Raw genomic sequence first — 20,403 nt, 5'->3', positions numbered from 1 at the left:
TTCTAGGACAGCCAATGCCACATAGGGAAAGCCTGTCTTACCCAGGGACCCCCAAAAGAATGTGCTGTCACTAGAAAAAAAAATAATAAAGAAAAAAAAAGAAAGAAAGAAAAGTTTTCTGTAAGAACCACTGCTTACCCAGTTTACCAGACTGCTTGCCCAAGTGTTCATCTGTTTCCGATTTTTCTTCAGTAGGAAAGTAACTATAAAATAAAATAGTAAACTGCTTGAGTATCTGTTCTTACTCTTTATTCCCTTGTAAGAAATCCAAAGGGTGGGCTGGAGAAACGGCCCCATGGTTAAGATGTGCACTGCTCTTCCAGAGGTCCCAAGATCGGTTCCCAGAACCCACATCAGGTGGCTCACAACCACTCCAGCTCCGGGGGATCCAATGCCCTCTTCTGGCTTCCTCAGGTACCTGCACTCATGTGCACATATCCACACACAGACACACACCCCTTAAAAAACTACAAGCCTTTAGAAACCCAAAAGAATTTTGTATTTCCTTTGAATAACTTACCCCATCTTGGAAGAGCTGTCCTTAAACAGAAGTAAGGTGGAATCCGAGGAGAGGGGCTTGGGAACAGAGAGGTCAACACACTTGCCGATTTCACTACTGCCGTCCGTATTCTCTTTGTCTGTCTCTTTGTCATCTTTGGTTTCTGTATCTTCACTACCAAGAAGAAATTCTGTAGTCTATGCCAATCATGTAAAAAAAAAAAAGGTGAACTTGAAACAAGTTCAGTCTGAGTACTGTCAGCAATGTCATTCCCTGATACTCGTTATAGTTGTTTTTATTCTTTGGTTTTTGGGGTTTTTTGCCTTGTTTTGTTTCTTGAGACAGGATCTCACTCTGTGGGCCTGGCTCCCTGACTAGATTGAACTCGCTCTGTAGACCAGGATGGCCTGGAATTCAGAGATCCTCCTGCTTCTGCCTCCTGAGTGCTGGGATTAAAGGTGTGCACCACCATGCCTAGCTGACTTCACACTCCCAAAATTAATACAAAATTATGAAGGAAGATTAGATTAGCATGTTACTAAGATCACAGTCAACCACAGACTATGACGTGCTGTCCAGCTCAGCCGCTGCCTTCTTTCTTTATTCAGGGTTAAATACTAACCATGTCTTTCAACTGACAAGAAAGCTCTTTTCATACCTAACAGCCACATAACCAACCATTGCCTCCCCTGGGGCGTAAAACTCCTATGGAGCAGGGCCAGAGGCTCATCGATAAATGTCCTTCTTAATAAGGAATGAGATTAACTTAGGAAGACCTCTTGCTTGAGAACTTATTCCAGACCTCAACCTAAACAAGAATGATCGCTTTTCAATATCGGTCGAAGAGAAACATAAAAGTCCTTATTAGTAAGTTATTTTCAATGTTAGCACTATGTTAAAGTACATACACTAACAGGTAGAAACAGGACACACACAGCTGTAAACTGCAGGCACTCAATGTTGCCAACAGAACTGTATGTGCTGAGCTTTGAGCACATATAAGACAGCTGTTTTCTTCCTTTTTTTTTTGAGACACAGTTTCTCTGTGTAGTCCTGGTTGTTCTGGAACTTGCTTTGTAGACAAGGCTAGCCTCGAACTCACAGAGATCCACCTGCCTCTGCCTCCTGAGTGCAGGGATTAAAGGTGAGCACCACCACCATCTGGCTTAGATAGCTATTTTCTTTTTTTTCCCCGGAGCTGAGGAAACGAACCCAGGGCCTTGTGCTTGCTAGGCAAGCTCTCTACCACTGAGCTAAGTCCCCAGCCTAGACAGCTATTTTCATCCATACTCCAGGCACACATGTGGTTCACACACATGCATACAGGTAAAACATACATACACATTGAAACAAAAACAAACTTTCTGCCGACCAGAGAACTCTGTTTCAGTCCCCAGCGCCAGCTAACAACCATTTGTAATTGCAGTTCCAGAGCATCCACTGTCCTACTGTAGCCTCCACAGGCACTGTAGGTAAAGCATCCATACACATAATAAATAAATCTTAACTCTTACTTTCTCTTACACATCATGACCAAGTAACAAAATTACATAATTGCCCCAAACCTCTGGAATGTCTTGATCCTCCTCCTCTTCTTCAACCTCCTCTTCTCCATCTTCTTCAGACTCCTCTGTCATTTCTTCCTCCTCCTCCTCCTCCTCTTCCTCAAAGCCATCTTCATTATCTAATTTAAACAATGCTTGGCGCTTTTGCCGCTCCTCAAACCTTCGCAGTTTCATTGCCTCCTGCAATTTAGCTTTTAGCATCTGCAGCTTTTCACCTGAACAACAACAACAACAAAATCAGTATACTTTAGATGTGACTGACTACACAATACAATAAGTAAACATGCAATTTAAGTAACTCTATTTATATGCTAGACACCCCAAAGGAAAACCAAAGACCTTAGTACTCAAGGCTTTTACTTATGTTTTTTGTTTTCAAGACAGGGTTTGTGTAGCCTTGGCTGTCCTGGAACTAGCTCTGCAGATCAGGCTGGCCTCGAACTCACAAAGACCCACCTGTCTCTGCCTCAAGTGTTGGGATTAAAGGCCTGCACCACCACCACTGCACAGCTGGCTTTTACTTATTTTAACATAGGATAGTATAGAAGACAATGTCCACACCCAGTTAATTATAAGTAACTGTTTAAAGGGTGGTGGGGAGAGAATGAGGCCTGAAGCCTGGAGTCTGGAGCTCTAAGGAACAGGAATGCAGCTCAGTAGAAAATCACTTGATTAGCATGCAAGGGGACTCTGAATTTGAGTCTCAGTGCTGGAAACGTAACAAAGGAGGCCATGACAGAAATCATCAACATGCTTATTTATATAAAGACAAACGATTAAAAAGTAAGCTTGGTAAAAGAGATAATTCTCCTGCCTCAGCCTCCCAAATGCTGGGGTGTGCACTTGTGTGCACCACCAGGCCTGGCTTCTCTATACATTTTTCTACAGTATTTATTACTTGGTAAGTGCCATTTTAAGAAATAAAGCTATAGTACCCACCCCACATCTCTCACTGTGCAAGTCTCCAAGGAAAAGGGTTCTGTAACTTTTTACAATAGGGCCTTCAATAATAAATACAAATACCTGGTTTTGTGTGGCTTGCTTCATCCAGCTTCTCAGCTGCCAAAGTCACAGGCACCACATCTGCCTTTAGCTCTTCCTTCCCATCACTTCCCAAGTCCTTCACTATGATGTTCACGTTCACCGTCTGACGAGCCCTGGGAGTGGCTGCTGGATTAGCGTGTCTCCAGAAGCGCTGCTTCAAGGCTTCCAATTCTAAACCCAAATGTGAACCAGTGCGACAGTTTGTCATGCTCCTGCTCTTTCCTTGAAGATTCCAGTTAAGAACCATACGTTTTCCAGCTTCACAGCAATCAAGGAAAATAACAGAGAAACCAAACCCCCCTTGCTACTTAAGGTCTGCATAAAATTCATACACTGTCTCTCTGTTTTAAAAACCAGACATTTTAAAGCAAATTTTTATTACACTTATCACTCTGTGTGTGTGTGTGTATGTGTTGTGTGTGTGTGTGAATGCACACCATGGCACATGTGTGGAGGTCCGAGAACACTTATTAGAGTCAGTTCTTTCTTTTCATCTTGTGGGTTCCCGGGATCAAACTCAGGTCTACAGACTTGATGGCAAGTGCTTTTGCTCTTTGGGCCCTCTGCAGCTGCTGCTTCATTTTTAGTATCAAATCAGTAGTAAAAACAAAAGACAAAACAAAACAAAAAACTCACCTTAAATTCAGCTATTAAAAAGCTTAATTTGGAGCCTGGTGTGGTGGTACATACCTTTAACCCCAGCATTCAGGATTAAAGAGGCAGGTGTGTCTCTATGAGTTCAAGGCTATCTTGGTCTACATAGCAAGTTTCAGGCCAGCCAGGGCTACATAGTGAGACACTGTCTCAAAAAATAAAACAAGTTTAATTTGAGGCTAGAGATGGCTCAGTGGATAAGAGCACTGGCTGGCTGGGCAGTGGTGGCACATGCCTTTAATCCCAGCACTCGGGAGGCAGAAGCAGGTGAATCTCTGTGAGTTCAAGGCCAGCCTGGTCTATAAAGCGAGTTCCAGGAAAGGTGCAAAGCTACACGGAGAAACCCTGTCTCGAAACCACCCTCCCACACACAAAAAAAGAGAGCACTGGCTGTTCTTGCAGAGGACCTGGGTTTGGTACCCAGCACCCACATGGTAGCTAACAACTGCCTGTAACTCCAGTTCCAGGGGAACCCAATGCCTTCTGACCTCCAAGGGCTCCTGCACACACATAGTACACATTCATACACTCAAGCACATATATATAAAATGAAACAAATAAATAGTAACTTTTTAAAAAGAGGCAAGATTAGTTTTAAAAGTATAAAAATAAAAAGCTTATTTTTTGATGGATCTTATTATTATTTTGTCTGTTTTTAGAGACAGAATCTCATGTTGTCCAGGTTTCTCTTTGAATCCTACTCCTCCTCCCTCTGCCATCTAAGTGCTGAGACTACAGGTATGCACCAGCACACCCAGCCAATGGTTAATTTTTTTTAAAAACATGCATTCAAATCCCATGTTAGTATTAATATGGTTAGCGTCTACATGTGTACTTTACTTTCCCTAAGAAGGAGACAAAATTTTCTATTGTGTTTCTTTCTTTCTTTTTTTCGAGACAGGGCTTCTCTGTGTAGTTTTGGTGCCTGTCCTGGATCTCATTCTGTAGACCAGGCTGGCCTCAAACTCTCAGAGATCCGCCTGGCTCTGCCTCCCTAGCGCTGGGATTAAAGGCGTGCGCCAATGCCGCCTGGCCTTTTATTGTGTTTCTAACAATAATTAGCAGTAAAAACACAGCTCTAAAAGATGTTGTTTCTACTTACAGACAAAAGAGCAGTGAGAGAAACCCTAAGTCTGCCTCCTATTTATAGTGGCTCGGTAAACTTGGAAGCAACAGGTGGCACCAGCAGAAAGGGACACAAATAGGCAGATCATTATTGATGTTAATAAAACAAAGCAGCTGAGTAGGAAGAATTCACTAAGGCCCTAAAAGGATAGTGAGGAAGCGCCTTCATTCATAACTAGAGAAAGTGACGGCTTTTGAGGCTCTTTGTCTTGGATTGGTGAAACAACCACTCTCTTTGCCCATCACCACTCGACTCAGCCATCCCTTACTCTCCTCCCTCAATCTTTTCCTAGCACCTCTCATCTCTTGCCAAGTGAAAAGGCTCTGCCCCAGCTCAAGTCTATACCAGTAGCTTTGGTCCACTGCTCTCATTTCCACTAACTAGAGCTACAGACTATTTCCTGTACCTTCGCAAGGAATAGGAATAATGTATTTCCTACATGATTAAATTAAATCTACATTCATTTTTCTCATGGAAATTAACTAGGAGATAAATTGAGATATTATCACTCTTTTCATTCTTGTTTGTACTTTTTGAAATTTATTTAAAAATTGTGTGTGTGTGTGTTGTGTGTGTGTGTGTGTGTGTGTGTGTGTGTGTGTGTTTATGTGCACGTGACTATAGGTGCCCCTGGAGGCCCAGAGGCATCAGAGCCCTGAAACTGGAGTTACAGGTGGTTGTGAGCTGCCAGACATGGGTGCTAGGACTGAACTTGGATCCTCTGCAAGAGCAGCACATACTCTTGACCACTGAGCCATCTCTGCAACCCCCTTTTCTGTTTCTTAGGTTTTTGAAACAGGTCTTGTCTATGTAGCTTTGACTGGCCTGGTACTGGCTACATAGCCCAGGGTGGTCTTGAACTTTCAATAATTCTCCTGCTTCAGCCTTGTAAGTGCTAGGATTATAGGCACATGGCATCATGCCCAGCTCCTTAATATCAATCTTGAGCCCTTCAAGGCATCAACTATGCTAGTCATCAGCTTGAACTTCCTAAAATGAATAAGTGACGGACTCATTTTTCCTGTTTAAAAAAACAAAATTTTTCAACGGTCCTTTACTAGAAAAGGAGCAATCAAAGCTCTAACATGCCCCCAATCCCTACAGGCTCTAGCCTGTCATTGTCAATCCCCACGACCTTCAAACCCAGCAGCCAGCACTCCCTGTGATTTCTATTTTCTGAGTCTTTTGCAGTTAGTTGTCTCTACCAGAAAAGCTGCCATGGTAGCTCCTCCTCAGTTTTCAGTACTCTGATGGCTTTTTTGTTTTATTTTTTCTTCCAGAAACTTCTCTGAATTTCTAATCCAAGTAAGTGCCATTTGCTCTAGGGTTCCTATGCATTTTCTCTAGTGACATTTACGACCACTTTATTTACCACCCAGTAAGGTAATAGTCTGTTTGCCTATAGCCTATCGCCATTATATTTTCATTTCCTTGAGAAGAGGGATTGTAGCTGGGCAGCGGTGGTGCATGCCTTTAATCCCAGCACTTGGGAGGCAGAGCCAGGTGGATCTCTGTGAGTTCAAGGCTAGCCTGGTCTACAAAGCGAGATCCAGGACAGGCACCAAAACTACACAGAGAAACCCTGTCTCGAAAAGGAAAGAGAGAGAGAGAGAGAGAGAGAGAGAGAGAGAGAGAGAGAGAAGAGGGATTGTGTCTTACTTGTACACATAGTACCCAACAAAATACTAAATCAAAGTTTACTGCATTAATGTTGACTCCAACTTCATGTCCACAATATCATGAAAAAGACTAGTCAGGAAACTAAGCTTTCACGTCAATTATACTTAGAGGAAAACTAAACTTTTTTGAGTCAGGCAGGGTCTGACTATGTAGCTCTGGCTGTCCTAGAACTCTCTAAGTAGACCAAGACAGACTTGAACTGACAGAGATCAGCCTGTCTCTGCCTCCCAAGTTTTGGGACTAAAGGCATGTGCCACCACACCTAGTTGGAAAACATGCTGAGTTATATATAAGAAGTGTCCATCATGTGGCAGATACTATGCTAGGTTCTGTATAAGCTAAGTGTCATGCTGGAAAAAAATCACACAACTCCTGAGCCTGTTTCTTCATTTTGCAAAATAATCTCCAAGCTACAAGAAGATAAAAGAAGATATCCTGTATCTTAACCCAGGGCTACTTCTTGTCCTTTGCTGATGAATCTATGCAGTTGTGTTACATAACACCCACCCCCACACACACACACTGTATCTCTAGTTCCAATCAAGCCCTCATCTTCTCCCAATATGTGCCATGCAGAACTTTTTCTGTCATTTTCAAAAACATCCTTCTCAGACATGCTCATAATGCACACCTGTAATCCCAGTACTTGGGAGGCAGAGGTAAAGGAATGCTGCCAAGTTTGAGGCCAGCTTGATCTATGAGTTCTAGGACAGCCAAGGTTACATAGTGAGACCCTGACCCCTCTCTCCTCGACAAAGTCTACAAAGTCCATCTACCCAACAGTCACCAGGCATATTTTATACTGGGCACAGTGGCTGACATAGCACCTGCCAATGATAAGCTGCTAATTGAAACAGTCTTTTTTTTTTTTTTTGAGGGAGGGGGGTGAAGGGGTGGGGGGAGGGAGAAGCAGGAGGACTGGGAGTTCAAAGCTAGCCTGAACTACACAGAGAGATCCTGATTCAACAATAACTAAATACCCTAAACTCAGTTAAATAATTTGTAGTATATTCTAGGGATAGGGATGTGACTCACTTGGTAGAGTGTTCACCCAGCCTGCCAGAAGTCCTAGGTTCAATCCCTAGCATCCACGAACCAGGCATGGTAGTGCATACCTGCAATCCCACCACTCAGAACGTTAAGGTTGCCCATGGCTACGCAGTTTGAGTTTGAGACTAGCCAGAGAAACATTAAACATGAGAATGTCCAGAGTCCCTGGAGCTGCAGTTATACGTAGTTATGAACCATCAGACGTGGGTGCTGGAAACCAAACTCTCTGGTCCTCTGGTGGAGCAACAAGTGCTCTTAACCAGTGACCCATCTTCCCAGTCCCTACAGTCAAAGTATCATTTACCTGGGTGGATGATAGAGTGGCCTGCTTGTAAAACAGGATTCTTAAGAAGTTACAAGTAACCTTGCTCTGTCAGCTCAGAAAGCAGTATAAATTTTATAAATGCAGCAAACAGTTTAGTTTCTGTTGAGTGTGGGGTTGGGGGAAGAAATTCAGTTTTGCTGACAATTTAAGTGGACCAAAGGTTTCTCTCTGGCTGTGAAAAATGGAATGTTCTTATGAATGATTTAGTAAGATCTCACACAGTTCATAGAAAAATTTAGATGTTCAAGTCAGAAAGGCAGAAATAAATTCCTAAATATCATAGCCCAACAGCAGTATGCCTATTCAGTATGTTAATTATCACCAGGTTTCCATCTGAGAAAAGACTGAAAAGGTCCCCCTGACATTCTGTCAAACTCATCTGAATGGGATTCTCGAGCATCTAGAATAAGACTGTGTGCAATCACTGGCTTCTCCCACGTTCACCATCTTCCACAGTATCAAAAGCGGCCGTGTGAACCACCCCAGGGTCTCCCCAGTTTCAAGGGTTACCTCTGTTGGTTTCAGGCTCATCGAGTATCACAAAGGAATCTTCATCAGCGCCCAGCCGTGGCTTGATGGAAACATCCACTCCCAGCTGTTTGAGTCGGTCCACAGTGAATCTTCTCACCTTTTCGGGGGGCGCAGCTACTGACAACTTAGTTTTCTGCTCCAGCTCTGCCTCGTTTGAGTCTCTTTCTTCTGTGTTTTTCAGTTTTTCTCCCTCAAGCATGTGAGGGTCAGGTGCCATGAGTTCCCCAACCTGATACCCCTCACTGGCCTTGTTCCTGGAGATGGGGGATCCCTGCTGTGACACTGATCTGTCCCCAGGAGGAGGTCTGTCATCACTGTGCTCCTCAGTCTCCTCAATGTCCAGCTCTCTGTGTCTTACCGGCTCCTCCCCATGAGCCTCGTCTGATCCAGCAGTGACCCCAGGTTCTTCAGAGACCTCAGGGAGAATGCTAGCTTCCGTTGCAATCTCTGCACCTGTCGTCTGCTCACAGCCTTTGCTGGGGCCATCGGCATTCACTCCAGCTGCATCTGCTGCGTTTATGGCTTCCTTGTAATGGCCTGACTGATACTTACATGACCTAGAGAAGGGGAAACGAACTGGAATTGAAGATTCTCAAAATTCTCACTGTGAAACACTCTCATCCCTCAACACAGAATGAATCGTTTAAATCAGTTTTAAGGGACTAAGGAGTCTGAACTTTATACCAGATGCTACAAAACTGAATATTCACTAAGACTATAATCACAAGGAAAGTAGGTTCTTACTTTAGCAGGGCCATGGCATTTCCCTGGCAAGTGGGCCGGGGTTTACGTTTGAAGAAATCATGAATAGTTTTATTCTCAGGCATATGATATGGAAGATTAAGTGCAGATTCTAAAAAAATGGAACAAAACAAGGAAATACTCAAGTGTATATTCTGAAATGTCACTTCATACTCAGTTAACCAAATAGTATAAAACAAAGCTATCATGAGAAACAGAAAACAATCCTGCTTTACTGGGGGCAAGAGCAAACACAAGCAAGCCCCTTAGAGACCCCTGGCTTCTGTGCTTGTTTTCTTTTGAAACAGGGTCATGTTGTATAACATGGGCTAGCCTGGAACTTGCTCTGTAGTCCGAGCTGATCTCAAGCTCTCAATCCTCCCAGCGTCAAACACCTTAAGGGCCTTGGACCATATGCCAGGCAAAATAAACTAGAATGATTTTAACAAATATATTTTCTTGGATCCCATTTCAAACTTATCGAGTCAGAATCATTGTGGGGCCTAAAATTCTATACATTTCAAAACTTCCTACAGGGATTGTGTCGCAGTCAGTCCACAGACAACAGAGGATTCGAGGTCAGTTCCCAGAACCCATGTTGGGTCAGCAGTTCACAACTGCCTATAACTTGAGCTAAGAGGATCTGACTTCCTCTGGCCTCCGTGGGCAATTACACTCACATGCACCCTCCCACATACATACATATACAAATAGTTTAAAATTTTATACACACACACACACATTTATATACATATACATATATATGTGTGTGTGTGTGTGTGTATATATATCTTAAAACAAAGTTTCTCCTTTAGTTCTACCTCAATTCTGCAAACTTTCTGTTTATATTAGTGGTCCATGGGTTTGAGAACAACATTTATCAAGTTTAACTCTAAATTTACTATCACAATGTGAATTCACATTAGGAGTGTTAGCAGACCAACTCCCCAATATCCAAGTTGAGCTGACCAAAACAAAACAAAACAAAAAAACCTCAACAACAACAACAAAACCCATGATTCACCTCGGACAAGCCGCTGAGTCTCACTATGCAGCTTTTTTAAGGCTTCCTTACTTAACTTCGCTGCCTTTCTTTCCTTCAAACAAAACAAAACAAAAGGTAAAACTACATTAATGATGTTTTCCAGAAAGATATTTATCCCTAAGAGTTTTTCTCTCCAAGAAAATAGGAGAGAAGAGCAGGCAATAATAAACTCAGAATGATCATAAAATGTACTTATTAGCAAGTCTCAGAAAACAAATTTAACCTAATGATATTCCTGTTCCTTCCATGTACAAAGAAAGCTTAGAGGACAGAGAGATGGCTCAGTGGTTAAGAGCTCCCGCTGCTCTTGCAGAGGACCCAGGTTCAGTTCCCAGCACCCACATGGCAGCTCGAGGTCCAGGGAATCTGATGCCCTCTTCTGGGCACCAGGCACTGCATGTACGTGGTACACAGACATACATACAGGCATAGCACATACACATAAAGATAAATCTTCAAAAAAGAAAGAAGTAAATAATAAAAGAAAGATTTTGGTTACCAAGGAAATCAAATAAGATAAAGTATTTATCTATGAGAAATGCACAGTCTCCTGTGGAAGAGATCAATATAAATACTAGGTAGGGCTGTCTTACCTTCCTCCCACTGCCTTTAGAAAATTCATTTTCTTCTTCTAATGAAAATGTCTCACTCTCCAGGCATGGTTCCTTTTTCTAAAAGATTGCAAATCAGCAAAAACTAAACTCAGATGAAAAGACGTTTTTCTCTTGGTGGTGCAAGGAGTTGTACTCAGGGCCCAGCACATGCTAGGCAAGTGTTCTTCCCCTGAGATACATCCCCAACCCTCAAACTTTGTTTTGAGACAGAGTCTCATCAAATTTCCCAGGCTGACCTTGAACTTGCAATTCTCCTGTCTCCCAAGAATCTGGGATAACACAACTACCAGGGCTGACAAAAGGATGTTTCTTACTACATTACACTACTTTATTCTTAAATTAGTAATTACCAGATAGAAACTTCTCCTACTGTGCTTAGAAAAAGGTAGATACAAATGGAATCAGAACCCTAACCTTTCTATTTACATATTTCCTAAGAAGGGAAATGACTTCTAGGGAACTGAAAAAGCAATCTCTCTTTTTATGAGGACTGGAAATGTTAAACCAGCAGTTAAGAGCACTTGTTTTTGCAGAGGACCTGCGTTCAGTTCCTAACACCCATGCTATAGTTCACAGAAATTTAAAATTCAAGTTTCAGGGAATCCAATGCCCTCTTCTGGTTTCCACAGGCACTACATGCACATGGCACATATATACACTTGCAGTGTATACATTCATACACATAAAATAAAATCTTAAGAAAGAAAGTAAATCCTTTGTGGTGGTTGATTTTTGTCAACTTGACATGAATCTAGACATATCTGGGAAGAGGGAATCTTAATTGAGAAAATGCCTTTATAAGACTGGCCTGCAGTGAGCTGGCTTTCTGGAGCCCATTGCCTATGGTGGGATACCTTCCTCAGTCTTGATGCAGGGGGGAAGAGCTTGGTCCTGCCTCAACTGAATATATCAGGCTTTGCTGACTCCCTTTTGGAGGAGGGAATGGGGAGTGGATGGGTGGGCGCAGGGAGGCTGGAGAGCGGGGAGCAGGAGGGATGAGAGAGGAATCTGTGGCTGGTATGTAAAATAAAAAAAAAAAAAATTCTTAAAAAAAAAATTGGGCCGGGCGGTGGTGGCGCATGCCTTTAATCCCAGCACTTGGGAAGTAGAGGCAGGCGAATCTCTGTGAGTTCAAGGCCAGCCTGGACTACCAAGGGAGTTCCAGGAAAAGGCACAAAGCTACACAGAGAAACCATGTCTCGAAAAACCAAAAAAAAATTGGCCTGCAGGCAAGTCAGTGTGGGTACTGTCTTGATTAATCCTTAATGGAGGAGAGGCCCAGTCCCCTGTGGGAGGTACTGTCCTGGCTTGTATAAAAAAGTAGGCTGAGCAAGATATGGAGAGCAAGCTAGTAAGCAGCACTCCTCCATAACTTTTGCTTCAGTTCCTGCCCTGACTTCTCTTCATGCTGGACTGCAAGTGTAAGCTCAAATACACCATTTCCTCCCCAACATGCTTTTGGCCAGGGTGTTTATCATACCAACAGAAAGCTAACTAAAATATTCCTTTTTTTTTGTTTGATCTTTGTGTGTGTGTTTGTATGCATGCGTGCACATCTGCTGTATATGCATGTTTATTTGTGCACTGGTGTACACATGGAGGCCAGAGAAGGCTGGCAGGTCTCCTACTCTATTGCCCCCACCTTGCTGTCTGGAGACAGGGTCTCGTCACTGAATCTGGGATTAGGCTGATCACCAAGTCCCAGCAATCTTCCTGCCTCTGCCTCCCACAGTCCTGGGGTTACAGCTCATGACCACACATTGCTTTCTTTAATCTGGATCCTGGAGATTTGAACTCTGCTCCTCATGCTGGAGCAGCAAGTGATATTGCCCACTGAGCCAAAGTGCAGAAGACCCAGGTTTGATTCTCAGCACCCACAAGGCAGCTCACAACCATCTGTAACTCCTGTTCTAGGGGGATCCGATGCCCTCTTCTGGCTTCTATGGGCATTGTACCCATGTGGTACACAGAATATATGCAAGCAAAAACCCCCATACATAAAAACAAATCTTTTAGAAATTAAGTTTAAAAAAAAAAAAAAAAGAAAGTTGCAAGAGTAAATCAAGAAACCAAGCAAAGATTGGAAGAGGTGGGCTAGGCTGGGACGTTCTTCACTTGCCTTATGATTTTTCACTTTGTTTTTCACAGCTGCCCTTATCGACTCTAATGACTCTTCATCTTCCAATGGAGAGTCATTTTCTTCTTCCAAACCTGTTTCAAAAAGGTCACTATCTTCAAGACGACAGCCACTGTCATTAAGCGGCTGGTTTGCATCACTTTCCTGGACAATAAAGAAAAGGCATAATCCAGTCATTTTAAAGTCTAGCATTTCACAACATCATATGACAATCTGAAACAGACAACAAAGACCACCTTTCATCAACAGACAATATAGCTCATCTAGAACATTCTCACTGGTTCCTATCCTACACTTACCCTCTGAAATCAAACCTGGATTTTTGTTTGTTTGTTTGTTTTTGTTTTTCTGAGACAGGGTTTCTCTGTGTAATAGCCCTGGCTGTCCTGGAACTCACTCTATAGATCAGGCTGGCTTTGAACTCACAGAGATCCGCTTGCCTCTGCCTCCTGAGTGCTGAGATTAAAGGTGTGCATCACCACTGCTCGGCTAACAAATCAACTTTTGACTGATGTGTATTTTTTAAAAATCATCCCTTCACTGGGTGGTGGTGGCACACGCCTTTAATCCCAGCACTCAGGAGGCAGAGGCAGGCAGATCTCTGTGAGTTCGAGGCAGCTGGCTACAAGTGAGTTCCAGGAAAGGCGCAAAGCTACACAGAGAAACCCTGTCTTGAAAAACAAAAACAAAATTAAAAACAAATAAAAATCATCCCTTCAAAGTTAATTTCATCAGAGGAGCAGCAACAAAGAATTACTACAAGAACACACCAAGAAATCAGAAACCCATCTATTTGGAAGTGTCTTTCATGCATCCACAATGGCAAAGAAGATCAAATAACTGTAAGTTATATAACCATCACTCTTTATGCAAAGCAGTCAATTTAAAACTATATTTTGTGTGTAGAAACAATATTAGGAACTAAAACCTACATTTTTAAAACATTAATCTATCTGAAAAAATGACACCTAATTACCTTAACAAGTACATACGTAAAATATCCATACATACTCCAGGGTATATTGTTCACCCTCAAAAATGAAATTCTGTCATTTGCAGCAATGTTGTCGGGACTAGAGGACTGTGGTAGTTTGAATGTAATTGGCCCCATAATCCAACAGGGAATGGCACTATTAGGAGACATGGCTTTGTTGGGTATGGTCTTGTTGGAGGGAGTGTGTCACTGTGGGAATGGGCTCAGGTTTCCTACGCTCAGGGTACGGCCCAGTGTCTCAGTCAACTTCTTGTTGCCTGCAAGACATAGCACTTCAGCTACCTCTCCAGCACCGTGTCTGCCTGCACGCTGCCACGCTCCCCACCATGATGATAATGGACTAAACTGAAACTGTAAGTGAGCCACCCCAATTAAATGTTTTCTCTATAAGAGTTGCCTTGGTCATGGTGTCTCTTCACAGCAATAGAATCCCTAACTAAGACAAGGACATTATGTTCAAACTAGAAAGAGAAACATCACATGGCCTCACTCATATGTGGAAATTAAGAAGTTCATTTTGGGTTAGAATGACGGCTCAGCAGTTAAGAGCACTTGCTCCTGTTGCAGAGGTCCCAGGTTCAGTTCCCAGCATCCTTATCTGGTGGCTTCCAACCGACTTTAATTCCATTCCCAGAGGATCTGACACCTCTGACCCCTACAGGCACCTGCACCACCCACATGGTACACATGAACTCACACAAACACATACACATTAAGAGAAAAAAAAAAAAAAGAGTAGAAGAAGAGAATAGCAGGGCCTTGGATGGGTTATAGAGAGATACAGTCAGTGGATACAGGAATGTGGATGGATAAGAATAACACTTTTTATAATTATTTATTTTATGTACATTGGGGTTTTGCCTGCATGTATATATGTGTGAGGGTATCAGGTCCCCTAGAACTGGAGTTACAGACAGTTGTGAGCTGCCATGTGGGTGCTGGGAATTGAACCAAGGTCCTCTGGAAGAGTAGTCAGTGCTCCTAATCACTGAGCCATCTCTCCAGCTCCCAAAAATAACTCTTAAGGTCCTATAACACAGTAAGATAACTATGGGTTGACAACTATTAATTCAGTATTTCAACATAACCAGTGGACAAGATTTTTAATGTGCCCAGCACAAAGAAATGTCAACTGCTGGGGGCAATGGTTTGCCAATTGTTCTGACCTGATCCTTACATGCGGCACACATGCACTGAAATGTCACAGTACCCCTAAGTATGTGCAATTACCGGTCAAGTAAAAATACATTATAGAAGAATGAATAAATGAATAAAGACTGCGTTATAAAGTTCAGAAAAATGACTGCTAGGCTGATGGCGCCCGCCTTTGATCCCAGCACTCGGGAGGCAGAGGCAGGCCGATCTCTGTGAGTTCAAGGCCAGTCTGGTCTACAGAGCAAGTTCCAGGCCAGTCAAGGCTACATGGGGAGACCCTGCCTCAAAAATAACAACAACAAGAAGGATTACAAGGTTCAGAAAATCACAACACACCTCATATCTTGTTTCCTTCTTTTTTAGCCGCCTAATTTTTTCCATCGTTCTCTCCTCTTTCTCGAGTCGTCTCTTGGATTTTGCTTTTGCTTTTCCTTCAGTTCCTTCTCTGGAGAGTTGTTTGGCAAGCTTTCTGTCAGTGGTGAGGCCCACGGGGCTTCCAGACTGGTGGCTCAGCTCTAAGGCAGGTGTGTCTTGAGTTTCTGGATTCTCCTGACACACAGTTCCCTCCATGTTACTCTCGTCACTGTCGGCCAGAGTCTTAGAAAGGCTTTTGACCTTCCTGTTCCTCTTCGAGTGGAAGTTCTCCTTATTCTCCTCCTCGCTGTCATAGGTGGGTTTCTCTGGAGAGGCATCTCTGTCCTCGGCCTCAGAATCACTGTCTTGCAGCGCTTTCCTGCTCTTCGTTTTCTTACTCACAAATATCTCTTCGTCAGAATCTGGAGGAAACATTTTTTTTTTTTAAAGAAGGTACCCAATCATTTGGCCTTCTTCCTAGCTAGTTAAAATTATATTTAATTATACCTGTGATATGTCACCTTGTAGAATTGCACAACCACCATTAAGAACTAACTGTGGCAAAGCATATCTAAAAATATACTAAAAAATTCTTTTCTGTGGCAAAACCTCTCTTGCTAAAAATGTAATTATATATATTTATAATGTGTAAAGTTGTTCTAATCATCCTGGCAAGTGTTAGAAATCCTTTTCTATAATGAATGCAATTTAACCAGGCAATGTAGCAACTATTAGACATTTTATCTATTCAGTTATATAACAGAAATGGATATTCTTTAAAAAAATCTATGGTCATGTGGTAGTGGTGCACACCTTTAATCCCAGCACTCAGGAGGCAGAGGCAGGTGGATCTCTGTGAGCTCAAGGCCAGCCTGGTCTACAGAGCAAGTTCCAGGACAGCTAGGGCTGTTACAGAGAAACCCTGTCTTGAAGGCAAAAACCCTGTCTTGAAAACAAACAAACAAAAAACTATGTAAGCACTGTTGTTTTGTATCTGTAAAATAAATAATAAAGTTGGGGCACTAACAATTTGATAAGCCAAGACAATAATGAGATTAACTGAAATAGCTTACAACCCAGGCCCCCACATTCCATTCTTAAGATTAATGTAGGTATATTACAAACCTCTTTCACTCAGGGGCTCGAGTGTTTCAAAGCTGCCTTGTCCGCTGTCTACAGGACTGTCTGCTGATTCTTGTGAAACCAGTTTTAGATCACTGACTTCCAGGTTGACCTAGAAAATGAGAACAAACTTTGCATCAACAGGAAGACAGAGCTCCGAGTTATGTGTGGATCCACAAACACCGGGTCATCTAGCTGCAACTGGACAGAACCAAAAACAATGATTCCATAAAAGGATGACATATAGAATTACTGGCCAAAACAAAACCATAAATTAATTGCTACAGGATGCTAACTGAACAACTCCTTTTACTTTTAATTATTAAACACACTAATTGCACAAATCAGATTCCCTATGTTGTTTCCTTTTTCAAATTGAAAAAAGGTTTATTTGTTTTATGTGTATGGATGTCTCATCCGCACACCATATTCATGCAGTGCCTGTGGAGGCCAAAAGGGGGCGTGAGAGCCCCTAGAACTGTAGTTAGCTATCATGAGGATGCTGGGAATAGAACCAGGGTTCTCTGTAAGAACAGCAAGTGCTCTTAACCATTGAGCCATCTCTCCAGCCCCTTTTAATTTTTTTTAAAAAAGATTTATTTAGTTTATGTGTATGAGTGTTTCTCCTGTGTGCATGTAAGGGCCCTGCATGCATGCTTGGTACTCATGAAGGTCAGAAGAGGGCACTGGATGCCCCAAACTGGAATATGGATGGTTGTGAGCCACTGTGTGGGTGATAGGAACAAATGCAAGTCCTCTAGAAGAGCAGCAAGTGCTCTTATGTAACAAGCCATCTTTCCAGCCCGTTTTAATTCTTTAAATTACATCATTTATTTTGTGTATGGTATATATGGGCATGTATGGTGAGGGAGTATGGAAATCAGAGGACAACTTACAGAAGTCGTCTACTAGGTGGATCCTGGGGCTAGAGTCAGACTGTCAGGCTTGGCAACAAGTGCCTTTACTCATGAGTCATCTCTCAGGCCCTTCTGTGACACACACACACACACACACACACACACACACACACACACTCAGTAATTTTGTTCATCTACCATTCTTCTAACTTGGACTCCCCATCTCTCTGGTACCCTTCTCTGTCCCTAGTAATCCCCTCTCCTACTTTCAGGTTTTGGGTTTTGTTTTGTTTTTGTTTTTTTTCTTTAAGAATAAGTAAAAGTATTGCTTATGAAGTCAGCCACCTGCCGTTGTAAATAATTTTATTGAAACCAAGGCTTTTCTTGGCTTCGGGTGAGGTGAGCAGACAGGTTGGTGCAGGATGAGATCTCATCTTGATGTTAAGTCTGATATTTTGTTCAGTATCTAATCACGGAAACTATGTCAAAATACGGCTTTCATTTGGTGATTAGCTTTTCTGGTACCCCATTTCTGTTCCCAAAGCAACCGTCCGGTCCTTGTCCTGGCTCCAGAAAAGAACACAGATTCCCGAAAACAGTTTCCTATGGCCAAATCCCACCAGTGAGAGCCGTCAGCTACCAGAGGGACGCCGCGCGGGAAGCGCTGCTGGCAAACACACAGCGGGCCCACGCGTGAGACCCTCCGAGGTGCCTTCCAGAGCCGCTTCCAACTTCGTACTCCCCTCACCCTGCGTTTACACAGAATCCCACCCCACATCCTCCAGGCCAGCTGGCCAAGGCCTCCTTTTTTGCCGGGGATGCTGTAAAAGGAGCTTGCGCGGCAGGAAACGCGCCAAAGAGCAGGGCGGGCTGCCGTGACGAACCGAGGAGCCGGCTGAGCCGGCAGAAGCGCGCGACAGGAGCCTCAAGGACCGAGCGCGGGAAGCCGCCCGGAGACCCGAGCGAGGCCCAGGCCCCCTTACCCAGCCAGGGTCTCGGAGCGGTGCACGCCGGGAATTGTAGTCCTCCGGGCTCGGCGCTCTGGCCCCGCTGGCTCCCCTGTCACACTCCGCCCTCGGCGAGCGTCCTCCATAGCCCCGGCTGGAGCCTAAACTCACCTCGGAACCCACCTCGCCGGTCATGATTCCGGCCTCCCTACCGCGCAGCTCCGGGAGAACCGGTCCTCAGTAGCCTCAACCTGCGGGCGGCCGCTCCCGCTGTCTCCAGCCCGGCAGCGGAGTTCGAGCTTTCGCGCCTAGACGCACTACAGCACCCACCCTCGATAGTTTGGACCAATCCGAGGGAGCGTTTCCCGCCGAGGCCCCACCCCCTACCGTCCTGCCAATCAGGAGGCGCCTCCTGCCGGCCCTGCAAATGTAATTTGGGTTGATTTGGCGGGTCGCGGCAGCTGTTGTCAACCAGATCTAGGAGTGGCTTTGGGGTGGCTGGGGGTGCCCGGGTGCGAAGAGGTCCGGCGCTATGGCTTGGAAAGAAGGTATCTTGTGAATGGTGTTCTTGGACTTTTGATCTTTGTCTTAGTTCCATGGGTCGCACTAGGCGCAATTTGAGGAGTGATGAAACTTCCAGACAGGAAGTGAACTAGGGAGAAGTCTCTAGGTATCCCGGGGGGTGTTCCACACCTGATTTTTAGCTAAGGGAGCCTGAGATCCCGTCGGAGGCTTTCTCGGTCAGTTCGTCCCTGGAGCAATCCTAACCTACAGAGTTACGTTTTTGCCTCTTGTGGTCGATTCTTTGTCCTTAATTTGCTCTGCTCTATGGGCAGGCAAGACTGACCCTGCTGGATGGCCCCAGCCGCCCTGCCGTTTGGCTTCAGCATGGTCAGGCCAGTGCTAAAGCTACTGACAAGGTTATTGTAAAGAAACCAGCTGGCACAGGGAAAGAAAGATCTGAGTGCTTATTACCCTACACACACACACACACACACACCTCTACTGGTGTGGTGACCAACTCTGCCCAGTTTGCTGAGGACTTTCTCTGTTGTAGCACGGAAGGCCTCACATCCCTAGAACCTGTGCAGAGGCATACGGGAGATGACTGGTCACCCCTCATACTGGCCTCTCCTTTAAAGTTTCCAGCCTTTCCTGAATCTACATTCAGATTAAAAAAAAAAAAATTAAAAAAAAAAACTCCATTTCTTCACCACATCTCAACCCACGTCTGCACCCTACGGGTCTTGAGCTGGGGGTGTAGCTCCGTAGGAGAGCTCTTGTATAGCTTGCATGAGGCCCCCGAATTAATGAGGCTCCAGGATTGCAAAAACAGAGTCCCATCCTCCTGTTTCACCTTTTACCCATTTTACAATGACTATACATTAACGATTCATAAACATACAGCTATCTGTAGCACTTCTTCAGCATTTGGAGGACCAACCTTTATTGGCCACGCTCTTTGTGACAGAAACAATGGACAGGATTTTTGAAGTTTTGTTTCTTTTTTTTTTTCTTTTCTTTTTTAAGACAGGGTTTCTCTGTGTAGCTCTGGCTGTCCTGGACCTCCTCTGTAGACCAAGTTGGCCTCAAACTCACCGAGATGCGCCTACCTCTGCTTCCCGAGTGCTAAGATTAAAGGCGTGTGCCACCGCCACCTAGCTTTTTATACTTCTTTTTTAAAATAATGTATTTTTATTTTATTTGTATTGGTGTTTTGTCTGCGTGTATGACAGTTGTGGGCTGCCATGTGGGTGCTGGGAATTGAACCTGGGTCCTCTGGAAGAGCAGTCAGTGCTCTTAACTGCTAAGCCATCTCTTCAGGCCCTGGACAGAATTTTATAATCGTCATTTTCCTAATCTCTGAGTAAGCCTTAAGGTAGGTAATATAATCATCTCTGTTTAAGCAAATGAGAAAAACTGACTTTAAAGAAACTAGTAACAAGTAGAGCCAGTGACACAC

The 20,403-nt window shown here is 43.8% G+C and overlaps 1 protein-coding gene across 1 annotated transcript in view; it reads right to left on the bottom strand.

Moving 5' to 3' along the window:
* Clspn (claspin) overlaps positions 1–18,760 on the bottom strand; it is a 34,346-nt gene extending 15,586 nt beyond the window's left edge. The window contains 12 exon segments of the mRNA XM_028885420.2: positions 139–203; positions 521–696; positions 2,065–2,279; positions 3,088–3,279; positions 8,454–9,031; positions 9,219–9,327; positions 10,240–10,312; positions 10,854–10,931; positions 12,994–13,155; positions 15,497–15,936; positions 16,640–16,748; positions 18,612–18,760. Of these exon segments, the coding sequence (XP_028741253.1) occupies positions 139–203; positions 521–696; positions 2,065–2,279; positions 3,088–3,279; positions 8,454–9,031; positions 9,219–9,327; positions 10,240–10,312; positions 10,854–10,931; positions 12,994–13,155; positions 15,497–15,936; positions 16,640–16,748; positions 18,612–18,635 (2,221 nt within the window). The 5' untranslated portion in view covers positions 18,636–18,760.
* Between the last annotated feature and the right edge of the window lie 1,643 nt (positions 18,761–20,403).

Source organism: Peromyscus leucopus, chromosome 2 (assembly GCF_004664715.2).
Source record: "Peromyscus leucopus breed LL Stock chromosome 2, UCI_PerLeu_2.1, whole genome shotgun sequence".
NCBI lineage: Eukaryota > Metazoa > Chordata > Mammalia > Rodentia > Cricetidae > Peromyscus > Peromyscus leucopus.
The sequence above is the reverse complement of the archived record's forward strand: the minus strand, read 5'-3'. Positions and strand labels throughout refer to the sequence as shown.